Source organism: Erythrolamprus reginae, chromosome 1 (genome assembly GCF_031021105.1).
Source record: "Erythrolamprus reginae isolate rEryReg1 chromosome 1, rEryReg1.hap1, whole genome shotgun sequence".
NCBI classification, from domain to species: domain Eukaryota; kingdom Metazoa; phylum Chordata; class Lepidosauria; order Squamata; family Dipsadidae; genus Erythrolamprus; species Erythrolamprus reginae.
The window spans coordinates 415,787,695-415,802,332 of record NC_091950.1 but is presented as its reverse complement, the minus strand read 5'-3'; the positions used below and the strand labels follow the sequence as shown (position 1 = coordinate 415,802,332).

At 43.1% G+C, this 14,638-nt stretch overlaps 1 protein-coding gene across 1 annotated transcript in view; it reads right to left on the bottom strand.

Annotated features, from left to right (window-relative positions):
• ACACA (acetyl-CoA carboxylase alpha) overlaps positions 1-14,638 on the bottom strand; it is a 312,028-nt gene that overhangs the window by 103,662 nt on the left and 193,728 nt on the right. The window contains 1 exon segment of the mRNA XM_070735330.1: positions 3,226-3,495. Coding sequence (XP_070591431.1) covers positions 3,226-3,495 — 270 coding nt within the window.

Genomic DNA, 14,638 nt, shown 5'->3' with positions numbered 1-14,638 from the left:
CAGTTTTTACATCAAACCACAAACATAGATGGTCACTGCAACCTAAATTTTCTCCCACCTTGACCTCTGAAACCCGATTCCCATTGGTAAAAACTAAATCTAATAACAAACTAGGTTTCTAGTTCTCATTGTGATAATATGCAACTGAGTTGTCGAAGCGTGGAACTCATTGCTTGACTCAGTAGTGTCAACCCCAAACCCCAAACATTTTTCCCTTAGACTATCCACGATTGACCTCTCCAGGTTCCTTATAGCAGTGTTTTTCAACCAGTGTGCCGTGAGACATGGTCAGGTGTGCCCCAAAGAAGGAACTTCCGGTCTCACAACTTTTTGCTGAGGGCACGAAAAGCAAAAAGTTGCGAGACCAGAAGCTGAGCTTCCTTCTTCGCTCCTTCCAAGTTTTCCGGCAGCTGCAGCACCTCGCCCGGCTGGAGCTTCCCTGGCGGCGGCGGCATGTGAGCTTTGGAGCCCGGCGGGAGGGCGCTGGCAGCAGCTGCACTGGGCAGTAGCTGCGGGGCGGTGGCTATGAGTGGTTGGCAACAGCGTACACCACGCCGGCAACAGCGGCATCAGGCAATTGCCGTGGGGCGATGGCAGGGCGGTTGGCTGCGAGCAGGAGCTCCAGGATGGAGGCACCGACGGCGGTGGCTGTATGTGTTGCTGGACGCCGTACATGCTGGCGCTGCAGGGCTGGCACTGGCTGGGCTGGGATGGAGGCGCCAGCAAGACAGCAAGAGAGAGAGAACGAGAGTGAGAGAAAGCAAGAGAGAGCAAAAGAGAGAGAAAGAAAGCAAGAGAGAGAGAAGGAGAGAAAGAGAGCAAGAGAGAGAGAGAGAGAAAGAAAAAGAGAGAGAGAAAGAGAAAGCAAGAGAGAGAGAAAGCAAGAGAGAGAGAAAGCAAGAGAAAGAGTGAAAGAGAAAGCAAGAGAGAGAGAAAGCAAGAGAGAGAGAGAGAGAGAGAGAGAGAAGTGACTCTTGATTTAAAGCATATGATAAAAGCACCCAAAGAATAAGAGAGAAACCCCCCCCAGCCCTCAACTGTTTTTGGAAATGGTTCAAAAGTGTGTATATACACACACACACACACACAAGGGGGGGACAGGGATGGAAAAAGAGAGGAGAGTATCTTAGAGTGTTATTTTGTGTCATTTTGGTTGGTGGTGTGCCCCAGGATTTTGTAAATGTAAAAAATGTGCCGAGGCTCAAAAAAGGTTGAAAATCACTGCCTTAGAGGTCAGTAAGGGGCGTGCATAATTGCACCAGTGTGCCTTCCGTCCCCTGTCCAATTGTCTCTCCTTATCTCATTTATCTTTTCTTCCTTTCAAATATGTTCACCTATACTTTTATATCTTTTCTTCTATTCTTTTCTTTATTTATATTACTACATATCTATTCTCTTCAATGGGTATTATGTATTGGACTAACTAACTAGCCAACCAAACAACCAACCAACCAACCAACCAACCAACCAAACAAACAAACAAACCAACCAACCAACCAACCAACCAACCAACCAAACAAACAAACAAACAAACATGAAAGTGCAGGTAGCCCTCGACCTATGACCACCACTGAGCCCAAACTTTCCAATGTTAAATAAGATAGTTAAGTGAAATTTCCCCCCTATTTTACAAGCTTTCTTGCTACAGTCAAGTGAATAGTTGCAGTTGTTAAATTAGTAACAGGGTCGTTAAGTGACTGACTTTCCTTGTTAGAAGGTCACAAAAGGAGACCACATGACCCAGGGACACCGCAACGGTCATAAATTCATGCCAGTTGCCAAAGTGTCCAAATTTTGATTCTGTGATCCTGGGTATGCTACAACAATGGTAAGTTTGAAAAATGGTCATAAGTCCTTTCTCTCCCCCCCCCCCCCCCCAGTTCCATTCAACCTTCGAACTATCACTAATTCAGGGTCTTCAACCGCAGCTCTGGAGCCATATGTGGCTCTTTCATCTCTCAGCTCCGGTTCCCTGTCACTCAAAATATGCATCACAACCGCCAATGTGTGACACCCGCCGGCACGTGATTTATTGAGCTTTTCAAACCATCTTTTTTTTGGGGGGGGGGGGGGGTTCAAAATGTTTTTGTTGCATGCAGAAATAAAAATGTGTTTTCTCTGTAGCAAGTCATTCATTTCATAAATGCAACACACTACAGGTTTTTTAATACATAACATAAAGGTAAAAAGTGATATATGCAGAGTTATCTTTATTTTAGATGTCAATAGGGTTTTGTGGCTCCCGGTGTTTTCTTTTCTATGAGAAATGGGTCCAAATGGCTCTGAGTGTTTAAGGTTGCCGACTCCTGTACTAAATGAATGATTGCAAGTCGAGATCTATCTGTACTACCCTGTTTCCCCGAAAATAAGACACTGTCATATTAATTTTTGCTCCAAAAGTTGTGCTACGTCTTATTTTCGGGGAGTGCCTTACTTAAAGCAGCTGCCACAAGATCTGAGGGGACGGGGTGAGACGGAATGGGAGTCGGGATCTGACACGCCCCTCCTGGCCGCCCGCTTAACAGTCTCCCAGTCTCTACCGTCTAACCGCTCCAAGCTGCAGGAAGGGTAGGGCTGGCTGCAATACCGGCAGCTTCGGGGCTCATTTCCTCAGGGGTTCGTTTTGTTACTTCTAGGCAGCTGCACCAACTTTTTCCTTCCTGGTGGCGGCGATGGCGGTGGCTTCCCTTCGAGGAGCAGCAGCACCGGGAACGTCACGTGATGAAGGGAAGCCGCCTGGTCGCACATTTCGGATAATAAACAAAGTGAGACAGCAGCAAAGTGAGACAGCAGCAGACTGTGTCTGCTGTACTGGACGGTACAAAGTGATGTAAGGGGCCAACAGGGGACTCCACATTATTACGGTACCGCTATGAACAGCTTTGAATGGTACCGTATGTTTTTCCACCGTACCGTATGTAAACTTGGCTACGCCTTATTTTCGGGGGGTGCCTTATATTAGCAAATTCTGCAAAACCTCTGACATGCCTTACTTTCGGGGTACGTCTTATTTTCGGGGAAACGCGGTAGTTCTGCTTATACCACTAGATTACCATCACCTTTGCCAAATCATTGGCTGCAGCACTTGAAAGTAGAAACGTGTCTTTTGTGCATGCATTCACATGCCCAAGAGAGTGAGAGATATATATTTTAATCTAATTTATTTTTCCTCTCTAAAAACTCACCCCAACTCTACCGTCATACTATGGTTCTAAAAATCCTTACCTTATAGGGGTCAGCTGGATCTTCCCATGCAACGTGGAACATGTGACGAATTTCTTCAGCCAATCCAATCCTGGCACCACTGTTGGCAGCAACATAAACCCGGGGGATACCCAGCACACGAGCCAGCTCTGATGCTCGTAGAAAAAGCAAGTCTTCTTGGGGACCGAAGGACCCAATCTTATATGTGATGTCATTGCTAATGACAACGATATCTCGGCCGTCTGTATATTCAGGGGTCTTGAGAGTCATGCGCCACGCCACCATTCCAATCTGCAAAAAATGAGAACGGTTGATGTTTCATTATTGATTATTGCTAGGACTAGAACGTTGTTTTTCAAACTTGGCAACTTTAAGTTGTATGGATTTCAATGTCAAAAATTCCAGGCCAGTGTGCCTTAAACTCCCAGAATTCCAACTTAGCATGATTTAAAATGAAGGGACTTCAACTCCCAGAATTCCAACTTAGCATGATTTAAAATGGAGGGACTTCAACTCCCAGAATTCCAACCCAGCATGAATTAAAATGGATGGACTTCAACTCCCAGAATTCCAACCCAGCATGAATTAAAATGGATGGACTTCAACTCCCAGAATTCCAACCTAGTATGCTTTAAGATGGGTTGAGAAATTTGAAAAAAACAATTGTTTCTAATATTACATGTACTGTAACAACAGCCGTGATAATTTTTGCCCAATATTGGAAAAAATGAAAATATATCCACGGAGGAGGATATAATTGAAAAAATAACAGTACATACAGAAATGGATAAGTTAACAAAGGCATTTAAAAATATGGATGATTCGGAATATTTTAATTGTTGGGATAGATTTTACTTTTGGTTGAAGAATAGGGAAAAGTAAAGGTATACAGAGTACAGACAAATAAAAATTAGGAAAATTGGAGAGTTAAAACAGAGATTCGGTGAAAAGGGGGAATGAAAAAGTGAGACTAGAATAAGAACAATGTATAGAAATGATGTATATTATATAAATATTAACTATGCAATAGAAAATAAACACAATTAGAATTGTACCACAGGTGTGTCTCACAATGTCCAATGATTTAAAACATTTTTGTGCTTTGTTTTGTATATTTATATATTTTTTAAATTAAAAAAAAAAAGATGGGTTGACTTTAACTCCCAGAAGTCTAGGCTAGCATGCTTTAAGATGGGTGGACTTCAACTCCCAGAATTCCCCAGCCAGCATGCTGCACCTAAACAAAGAGACCCCAGTTCAAGAAGTTTTTAGAACAGCATCTGGATTGTCTCCATTTTGTAAGCGTATTAGTGAGCAACGTCAAGACACAGTATATACAGAGCCATGGTGGTGCAGTGGTTAGAGTGCAGTATTGCAGGCTCCTTCTGCTGCCTGCCGGCTGCCTGCAATTTTGCAAATCAAATCTCACCAGGCTCAAGGTTGACTCAGCCTTCCATCCTTCTGAGGTGGGTAAAATGAGGACACAGATTGTGGGGGCCATAGCCTGGGGTTAGCATCACAAAAACACAGATGTCCGGAGGTGGGGTTTCCTATGGAGGGGAACCTCAGTGAAATCGTAGCATCACAAAAACACAGATGTCCGGAGGTGGGGTTTCCTATGGAGGGGAACCTCAGTGAAATCGTAGCATCACAAAAACACAGATGTCCGGAGGTGGGGTTTCCTATGGAGGGGAACCTCAGTGAAATCGTAGCATCACAAAAACACAGATGTCCGGAGGTGGGGTTTCCTATGGAGGGGAACCTCAGTGAAATCGTAGCATCACAAAAACACAGATGTCCGGAGGTGGGGTTTCGAGGACTTTGGTGTTTTTGTGATGCTGCGATTTCACTGATGGGAAACCCCAACTCCGGACTTCCATTGCCAGTGAAGCGCTCATTTTTGCTCTGCTGGGATTCCCCTGCAGCATCGCAAAAACACAGAAGTCCGGAGGTGGGGTTTCCCATGGAGGGGATCCTCAGGGGAATCCCAGCAGCGCAAAAACAGGTGCTTCGGCTGACAAAAGGGGTGAATTTTGGGCTTGCACGCATTCATCGCTTTTCCATTGATTCCTATGGGAAACATTGTTTCATCTTACAAACTTTTCACCTTAAGAACCTCGTCCCAGAACCAATGAAGTTTGTGAGACAAGGTATCACTGTATAAGTCTAAGTGCCATTGCTATAAACTTGGGTTCAAGGGGGACAGAACAAAGGATGGATTTAATTCCAATCCAAATATAATCAGGCTACATTACATTTTTTTAAAAATCAAGTGAAGCTGAACTCCTCACGACTACATGGCACATCCATGTAGATTACCTTGCAACAATATTGATGTAGTTTGTCATTGTCTTGTTTGGTTTTTTTTTTTTTAACAACTATCCAATTTAATCTACAATTTCCTCTCCCATTCAAGTACTAACTAAAGTCTGATCCTGCTTGGCATTCAACCTCAGACATTGTCAAGAGTTGGACCAACTCAAAGCTTTTCTGGTTGAGGAATTCTGGGCAGAAGTCCACAGGTTTTAAAGTTGCCAAGACTGGAAAACCCTGTACTAGAGGGTTCAAGCTATATAACAGTAGTTGGTGTTAATACAGAGAGATTTCAGTAGGCAAAACTAAGAATGAAGGTTTATTGTATGCATATAAAGATTGTGAGCTATAGCATAAAGCAAAGTTAAATTGATTGATTGGTTGGTTGGTTGATTGATTGATTGGAATTTTTTGCTGCCCCTCTCTGAGGACTCGGGGCGGCTTACAACATATAATAAAACAATATGAAACATCTTAATCCAATTAATTAAATTTGAGAAAACCCCCAAAACAGTCATTTCATTCCATCAACTTTCTCTCAACACATTCATTGGCCAGGGAGCAAGAATCTAAAGGTCCCAAGCCTGGCAGCATAAATGAGTCTTAAAACTCTTGTGGAAGGCGAGGAGGGTGGGGGCAATCAGAGGGCCAGGGCCCACACAGAGAAGGCTCTTCCCCTAGGCCCTGCCAAACGACAATCAACACCCTTGAAATGTCCAAAGATATTTCACCAGAAGAGCCCTTCACTCCTCCACTTGAAACAGAATTTCCTACGAAAATAGACTAACAATCCTGGGCCTAGAAAGCCTAGAACTATGGCGCCTAAAACATGATTTGAGTATTGCCCACAAGACCATAGGCTGCAACGTCCTACCGGTCAATGACTACTTCAGCTTCAACCGCAACAACACAAGAGCACGCAACAGATTCAAACTTAATACAAACCGCTCCAAACTTGACTGTAAAAAATATGATTTCAACAATCGAGTTATCGAAGCGTGGAACTCATTGCCGGACTCAATTGTGTCAACCCCTAACCCCCAACACTTCTCCCTTAGACTCTCCATGATTGACCTCTCCAGGTTCCTAAGAGGCCAGTAAGGGGCGTACATAAGTGCACTGGTGTGCCTTTCGTCCCCTGTCCAATTGTCTTTCCTTTTTTTGACCTATCATATATATTCTCTTCCTTTCATATATCCTCTCCTCTAAGTTCACTTTTACCCTTATATATATTACCACATGTCTATTTTTCTTCCTATATATTTTTGTATTGGACAAATGAATAAAATAAAAAATAAATAAATTGTCTAATCTCCAAAGACAGATCTATTTGCAAAGTTTATATACCACTCCATCATATCTCCAACTGGTGTGCAACAGTGCAGTTAGACAAAAAAGGATTTGTAATACTACTACTACTGCTCCTGAGCCCTCCATATCACAGTATTCCTAAGACGGGAATCAAGATGTTATCTCTAAAGACCACACCGTCTTCTCCACACTACTGCAATTTGCACAGTGGTAGATCTCACAACAGATGACCTAAGCGGATGGGCTAGGATCACTGAGGACGAGGCTTTCCTTGATGTTATCCAGCGCCAGAGTTTAATAGGAATTAGCCAGCCCTTTGCCTATGGTAGTAACTTTATCCAGACAGGGAAAAAAAAAAAGAGGGGCGGCATAAAAATCTAATAAATAATAATAATAATGATAATAATAATAATAATAATGATGATGATGATGATGATGATGATAATAATAATAATAATAATAATAATAATAATAATAATAATAATAATAATAGAAACATAGAAGACTGACGGCAGAAAAAGACCTCATGGTCCATCTAGTCTGCCCTTATACTACGTATTTCCTGTGTTTTATCTTACAATGGATATATGTTTATCCCAGGCATGTTTAAATTCAGTTACTGTGGATTTACCAACCACATCTGCTGGGAGTTTGTTCCAAGGATCTACTACTCTTTCAGTAAAATAATATTTTCTCATGTTGCTTTTGATCTTTCCCCCAACTAACTTCAGATTGTGTCCCCTTGTTCTTGTGTTCACTTTCCTATTAAAAACACTTCCCTCCTGGATCTTATTTAACCCTTGAACATATTTAAATGTTTCGATCATGTCCCCCCTTTTCCTTCTGTCCTCCAGACTATACAGATAAAATATAGATAAATCCACAGTAACTGAATTTAAACATGCCTGGGATAAACATATATCCATCCTAAGATAAAATACAGGAAATAGTATAAGGGCAGACTAGATGGATCATGAGGTCTTTTTCTGCCGTCAGTCTTCTATGTTTCTATGTTTCTATTAGGGGGAAAGATTGTTCTCCAAAATAATCCTTGGGTGACATGCCTATCACTAACAGAAGAAAAACAACAATAGGGGAGGGAGAAATTGGGGGATAAAATAAGAGGAAATATTGCTCCTAAAGAAATGTTATTCTTTTTCTTCTCTCTGTGTATGCTGGGCGAAATGAGGATGCGGGCCATTGTATTTTCAGGAGAAGTAGGTCTATTATTTATTATTTTCCTGTAGAAACCCATTTGGCCTGTAAGGTATCACTAGCCAGCATTGGGGGTCGGGGAGGAATCAAAACCCAATGAATTATTCACAAGCTCCGATCAGAAGCAATCATTATTTCTGATGTTTCAAACTGTGATTAGGGCTCGTTGGTGGGGAAGACATTGATTCCCTGGATAAAAAAATACAGCAGTTTGGAATAGCATGGTGAGAGAAGGAAGGAAGGAAGCAAGGAAGCAAGCAAGGAAGCAAGCAAAGAAGGATGGAAGGAAGCAAAGAAGGAAGCAAAGAAGGAAGGAAGGAAGCAAAGAATGAAGGAAGCAAGCAAAGAAGGAAGGAAGGAAGGAAGCAAAGAAGGAAGGAAGGAAGCAAAGAAGGAAGGAAGGAAGCAAAGAAGGAAGGAAGAAAGGAAGGAAGGAAGCAAAGAAGGAAGGAAGCAAAGAAGGAAGGAAGGAAGCAAAGAAGGAAGGAAGGAAGCAAAGAAGGAATTAAGGAAGGAAAGAAGGAAGGAAGGAAAGAAGGAAGGAAGGAAGGAAGGAAGGAAGATATTTAACGTTCAGCCTGTATTCTGAAGAGTATATAATTTTTCACATACGTACTTTCCTGGTCAAATACCCATCCACTGGAAACTGAAGCTTAACAGACATGGTAGCCAGCACTTCAGATAATAATAAAACTCACTGTAATGCTATGCACTGTTGAAACAAACTGGAATTATTTCAACAAAATCGTCTTTGGATTGTGCTCAAAGTTATGATAGCATATGAAACTGATAAAGTACATTTTATCAGAAGGAAAATGCCCCCTGAGTCAGGGAGATATTATTGTTCTGTACACAAAGCACTTTTAAAGTATTTTCTCCTTTTCTCTCTCTATACTTCTCTGTCTCCCTCTCCCTCCCCCTCTCTCCCCCCCCCCTCTATCCCATCATCCATCCATCCATCCATCTGTTGTGGTTAGCTCTGGCCCAGCTCCTGCCCCAGGGAATGTGGAGGTGGATGCAGGGAAAACTTCAACATGTCACAGGCCTGTGTTACTGCCGACAGAGTCAGTTCAGAGTTTAGGTTCCTCGGACGAAGAAGAAGGTGGGAGTGACTTGGAAGAGGGGGGCTTGGCACACAGCCCAGGCGGTCAATCTCCCTTATCTTCCATTGATTCGGATGAAGACGTCTTGGACCCATGCAAGCGCAGAATTATGCATAGAAGAGACCAATTGAGGACATATTACAGGAAATAAGAGAGGCCACCTGTGTTTGGGTGGGGCTCCAGTAATTAGGGCTGCTGCTATAAATAGCAGCGTGTGGATTAGGCCTTTGTGGAAGAGTATCTGATCGCAGTTCTTCAGGAATCTTGAGTTGCTGTTTTCTGGACTTTGTTTGTTGATTTTTCACGCCTTTGAAACCAAAGCAGAGCAATGTGTGTATGTGTGTGTCTCACTTCGTTGGAGGAAGAAAGGGTGTGAAGTTTCTTCACAGCTACTACCTAAGTACTTAATGACAGCTTAAGGGAAATTGTACAGACTACCCGGTTGTTTTGGGAAGAGTGCTCTTTGCAATACAAAAAGAGTGCTTAGTTTATTTTGAATTTTGTGATAAAGAACATTGTTTTGAATTTTCAAATGTGTGTGTGTGTGTCTGAAATTTGTACCCTTGAATTTTCGGGAGACTCCTACCAGAGAGCCCGGCAGAACACCATCCATCCATTCATCCATCTATGATCTACCCATATCTATCATATTTATCTATCATGTCTATCTGCCTGCCTGCCTGCCTGCCTGCCTGCCTGCCTGCCTGCCTGCCTGCCTGCCTATCTATCTATCTATCTATCTATCTATCTATCTATCTATCTATCTATCTATCATATGTCTGTCTGTCCGTCCATCCGTCCGTCCGTCCATCCATCTATCTATGATGTTGATTACAAATTGTTCCATCTCTTAAGAAAAGTACTAGATCAGATTAAAGTTCTTTTTCTTTTTATATATTAGCCTGTTCCTGAAGCTCTCCCCCATTCTATGCACACAACACAGAGTTAGTAAATTGCCATCTATTGGATTGTAATTTTCAATTGGCACGCAACCTCAATCAGGAATAGCTTGTATCTTAAGATTAAAAGAACAGTAGAAACATAATACAAGAACTGCCTCCAAACAGCTATACAGAATATCAGAGAGGAGAAATGGAACCCTAAATCAAAGACCAAAAGTTACTATCACTTAATTTTATCCCAATCCTGCGGAAAACTGTTATTACAGTTTTACAAAAGCACAACTAAGTCAGGATGATACAGACTTTGGAAGGAAAGTTTCTGATTTTTGAAGCATGTCACTAAGCTAGGTGGAAAAAAAATGGATTCTATACAGCTATATATTATAAAGCCAGTTTGATCGTGCACCAAGCACCAGACTGCAAAGCAGGAAACGGTGAGTTCAAGTCCTGCTTTTTCGCCATGAAAGCCGATTGGGTGGCTTTGGGCCAATCAACAGAAGGTTTGGAGTTCTAGTCCTGCCTTAGTCATGGAAGCCATCTTGGGGACTTTGGGCCTGTTCTTCTCTCACAGCCTAACCCACCTCACAGGGTTGTTGTTATTGTTGTAGAAAATAGAAGGAGGAAGGTGTGTTCGCACTGCTGTGTTATTAGTAAAAATAATAAAGGCAGGATACACAGAAACAAATAAAAACCATCCATTTAGAGTTAGTTAATCAGAGCCATTTTCAAGACCTGGAAATTTGTTAGAGCAGTGTTTCCCAACCTTGGCAACCTGAAGATATCTGGACTTCAACTCCCAGAATTCCCCAGCCAGCATTCGCTGGCTGGGGAATTCTGGGAGTTGAAGTCCAAGTATCTTCAGGTTGCCAAGGTTGGGAAACACTGTGTTAGAGGATAAATAGATATAACTGGTAGCACAAATAAAAAAAACACAGACTTTTAAAGGACATAAGGCCAAGCGGTTGCGTTGCTTGGAAACACGACCTTAATACAAGCCTCTGTACCCAAGGACTGAAAAATGGACAATATAACACAAGGGTTATTTTTAAAAGACCCATGAACAATCCAGAAAACCACAGGCTATTTAAACTGAAGTCTGTTCTGGGTAAATTGGTGAGAAATGGCATTCAGGATAAAAGTGTCAAATCTGTCAAACAATAAGCAGCATCTAAAAAGGTAAGTTTAGTAACCTTTCAAAGCATTTTAGCTGTATCAAGGGGGGCGTGGATAAGGCGGCTCCAATAAATGTTATAGGTAGTCCTCGACTTACAACGGCTCATTTAGTGACCGTTGGAAGTTGCCACAGCACTTTTTTTACTATTTTGAAGTTTTTTCCTTCTGCTGCAGCTTGAAAAACTGTCCTCCCGCCAGCCCCCGGGTTTACAAAGATTAGATTAGATTAGATTTATTGGATTTATATGCCGCCCCTCTCCGCAGACTCGGGGCGGCTCACAACAATCGTGAAGAACAATACATTGTAACAAACCTAACACAGTGATACCTTGTCTTACAAACTTAATTGGTTCTGGGATGAGGTTCTTAAGGTGAAAGGTTTGTAAGACGAAACAATGTTTCCCATAGGAATCAATGGAAAAGCGATTAATGCGTGCAAGCCCAAAATTCACCCCTTTTGCCAGCCAAAGCGCCCGTTTTTGCGCTGCTGGGATTTCCCTGAGGCTCCCCTCCATGGGAAACCCCACCTCCGGACTTCCGTGTTTTTGCGATGCTGCAGGGGAATCCCAGCATCGCAAAAACAAGTGCCTCGCTGGCAACGGAAGTCCGGAGGTGGGGTTTCCCATGGAGAGGAGCCTCAGGGAAATCCCAGCAGCGCAAAAACGGGTGCTTCGCTGGCAACGGAAGTCCGGAGGCGGGGTATCCCAGCGGCAGCGGTGGGTTTGTAAGGTGAAAATAGTTTGTAAGAAGAGGCAAAAAAATCTTAAACCCCGGGTATGTATCTTGAAAAGTTTGTATGACGAGGCCTTTGTAAGATGAGGTATCACTATATTTAAAAATCTACGTTACAGTTTTAGATTAAAAGTCCAAAAAAAAAGAAACACCAATATATAAAAAACAACACAAAATCGAATCATACACAAAAAGTACATGGGCAAGGGGGAGATGTTTCAATTCCCCCATGCCTGACAGCAGAGGTGGGTTTTTAGAAGTTTACGAAAGGCAAGGATGGTGGGGGCAATCCTGATCTCTGGGGGGAGCTAGTTCCAGAGGGTCGGAGCCACCATAGAGAAGGCTCTTCCCCTGGATCCCGCCAGACGACATTGTTTTGTTGACGGGACCCGGAGAAGGCCAACTCTGTGGGACCTAACCGGTCGCTGGGATTCGTGCGGCAGAAGGCGGTCTCGCAGGTATCCTGGTCCGATGCCATGAAGGGCTTTATAGGTCATAACCAACACTTTGAATTGTGACCAGAAACTGATTGGCAGCCAATGCAGACTGCGGAGTGTTGGAGTAACATGGGCATATTTGGGAAAGCCCATGATTGCTCTCGCAGCTGCATTTTGCACGATCTGAAGTTTCCCAACACTCTTCAAAGGTAGCCCCATGTAGAGAGCATTACAGTAGTCGAGCCTCGAGGTGATGCGGGCATGAGTGACTGTGACCTTTATTCCTTTGCCCGAAACACAGCTGATCAGCTCCTCATCTGTGTTTCGGGCTGATTATAGCTACTGAGCGTGCGTGGGAGCAGAATTGCAGAAGCGTAGGGATGCAAATCGGTGGCCAAGGTAAGTGGAACCCACCCCCGGTTTATTCCATATTTGGCAGGAGCCCTGAGGTGGCCCTGTTTGCTGACAAGGACGTATTATTCACCAAGAGTTAAAAATAGAGATGGTGAAAGGATCTGGACACGGAGCACAGACCTATAGAAGGCAAACCGAAGGGAATACAAGCAAGCACGACATGATGGATGCTTGGATCAAAAATGCCTTTACTTATTTTGTAGATGAGATCTGAGTTAGTGACGACAGGAGGTAGGAGACTGGCAGGGGGCAGGAGGCAAACATCGTATCGGAGGTCACTAGCAAAGAGAATTTTTTTTTAAAAAAAAGTATTTTACAAGTAGACTTATTTATTTATTTATTCAATTTTTTTTAATGCCGCCCTTCTCCTTAGACTCAGGGCGGCTTACAACATGTTAGCAATGGCACTTTTTAACAGAGCCAGCCTATTGCCCCCCACAATCTGGGTCCTCATTTTACCCACCTCGGAAGGATGGAAGGCTGAGTCAACCCTGAGATTTGAACCATTGACCTGCACATCTAGCAGTCAGCTTTAGTGGCCTGCAGTACTGCACTCTACCCACTGTGCCACCTTGGCTCTTATGACCAGACAGGTAGTCCTTGACTTATGGCCATAACTGAGCCCAACATCTCTGTGGCTAAGGGTTACATTTGTTCAGGGAGTTTTGTCCCATTTTATGAGTTTCAAAGCACAACCAACCAACCCACAACCAAGCCCACCTGTCCTATTAAAAACACTTCCCTCCTGAACCTTATTTAACCCTTTAACATATTTAAATGTTTCGATCATGTCCCACAAACCATTAGTGATCCGTTGGTGATGTGATGATGGAGGGAAGTGTTTTTAATAGGAAAGTGAACACAAGAACAAGGAGACACAATCTGAAGTTAGTTGGGGGAAAGATCAAAAGCAACATGAGAAAATATTATTTCACTGAAAGAGTAGTAGATCCTTGGAACAAACTTCCAGCAGACATGGTAGATAAATCCACAGTAACTGAATCTAAACATGCCTGGGATAAACATATATCCATCCTAAGATAAAATACAAAAAATAGTATAAGGGCAGACTAGATGGATCACAAAGTCTTTTTCTGCTGTCAGACTTCTATGTTTCTATGTTTCTATGGCGTCACAGATTCGGTTCGGTCAATGCCAGTCCATGGGTGCTGCCACCTTTTGGGGGGAATTTTTGGTGAATTGTTCCATGTTTGGATGGCTTCTCCTCTCCCACTGCTTGAAAAAGAGCCCCACCTCTGGTCTACTGACCTTTATTTCTTTGCCCAAAGCACAGCTGATCAGTTCTTCAGCTCTGTTTCGGGCTGAATCCTGCTACTGAGCATGCGCTGAAGTGAAATTGCACGGAATGCCGCAATGTGAACCAGTGGCAAAGGTAAATGAAAACCATCCCTGACCTGCACCCTCATCCTACACCCGAGCTACAGATATTTGCCTCTATTTGCGAGACGGACGAGCTCATTTACTACAGGAGACAGAGCGGCAGAACCTGTGGGCGGAGTTAAAAGAGGGCTCAGCCTAGAATCCCTAAGTAGCCACAAGCACCCTAACCCAAACCCCTTTTAATTCCATGGACCTTTATCTAACTCCCAAGCAGGTGCTAACTGTTATTTGAGAAGATTCCATCATCACGAGAAGCAATAAAGAAGCTTAATTGGACCTTCTTGTGTGGATCCGATCTTCGACACCTGACAGTTAACAGAAGTGATGGAAGACCCGAAGGACCTGATTGGGAACTGATCCACCTGAAGAAAAATCTATCTATCTGGTCATAGAGCATCAACACTGACCTGGTGGCACATAAACATCATCATCA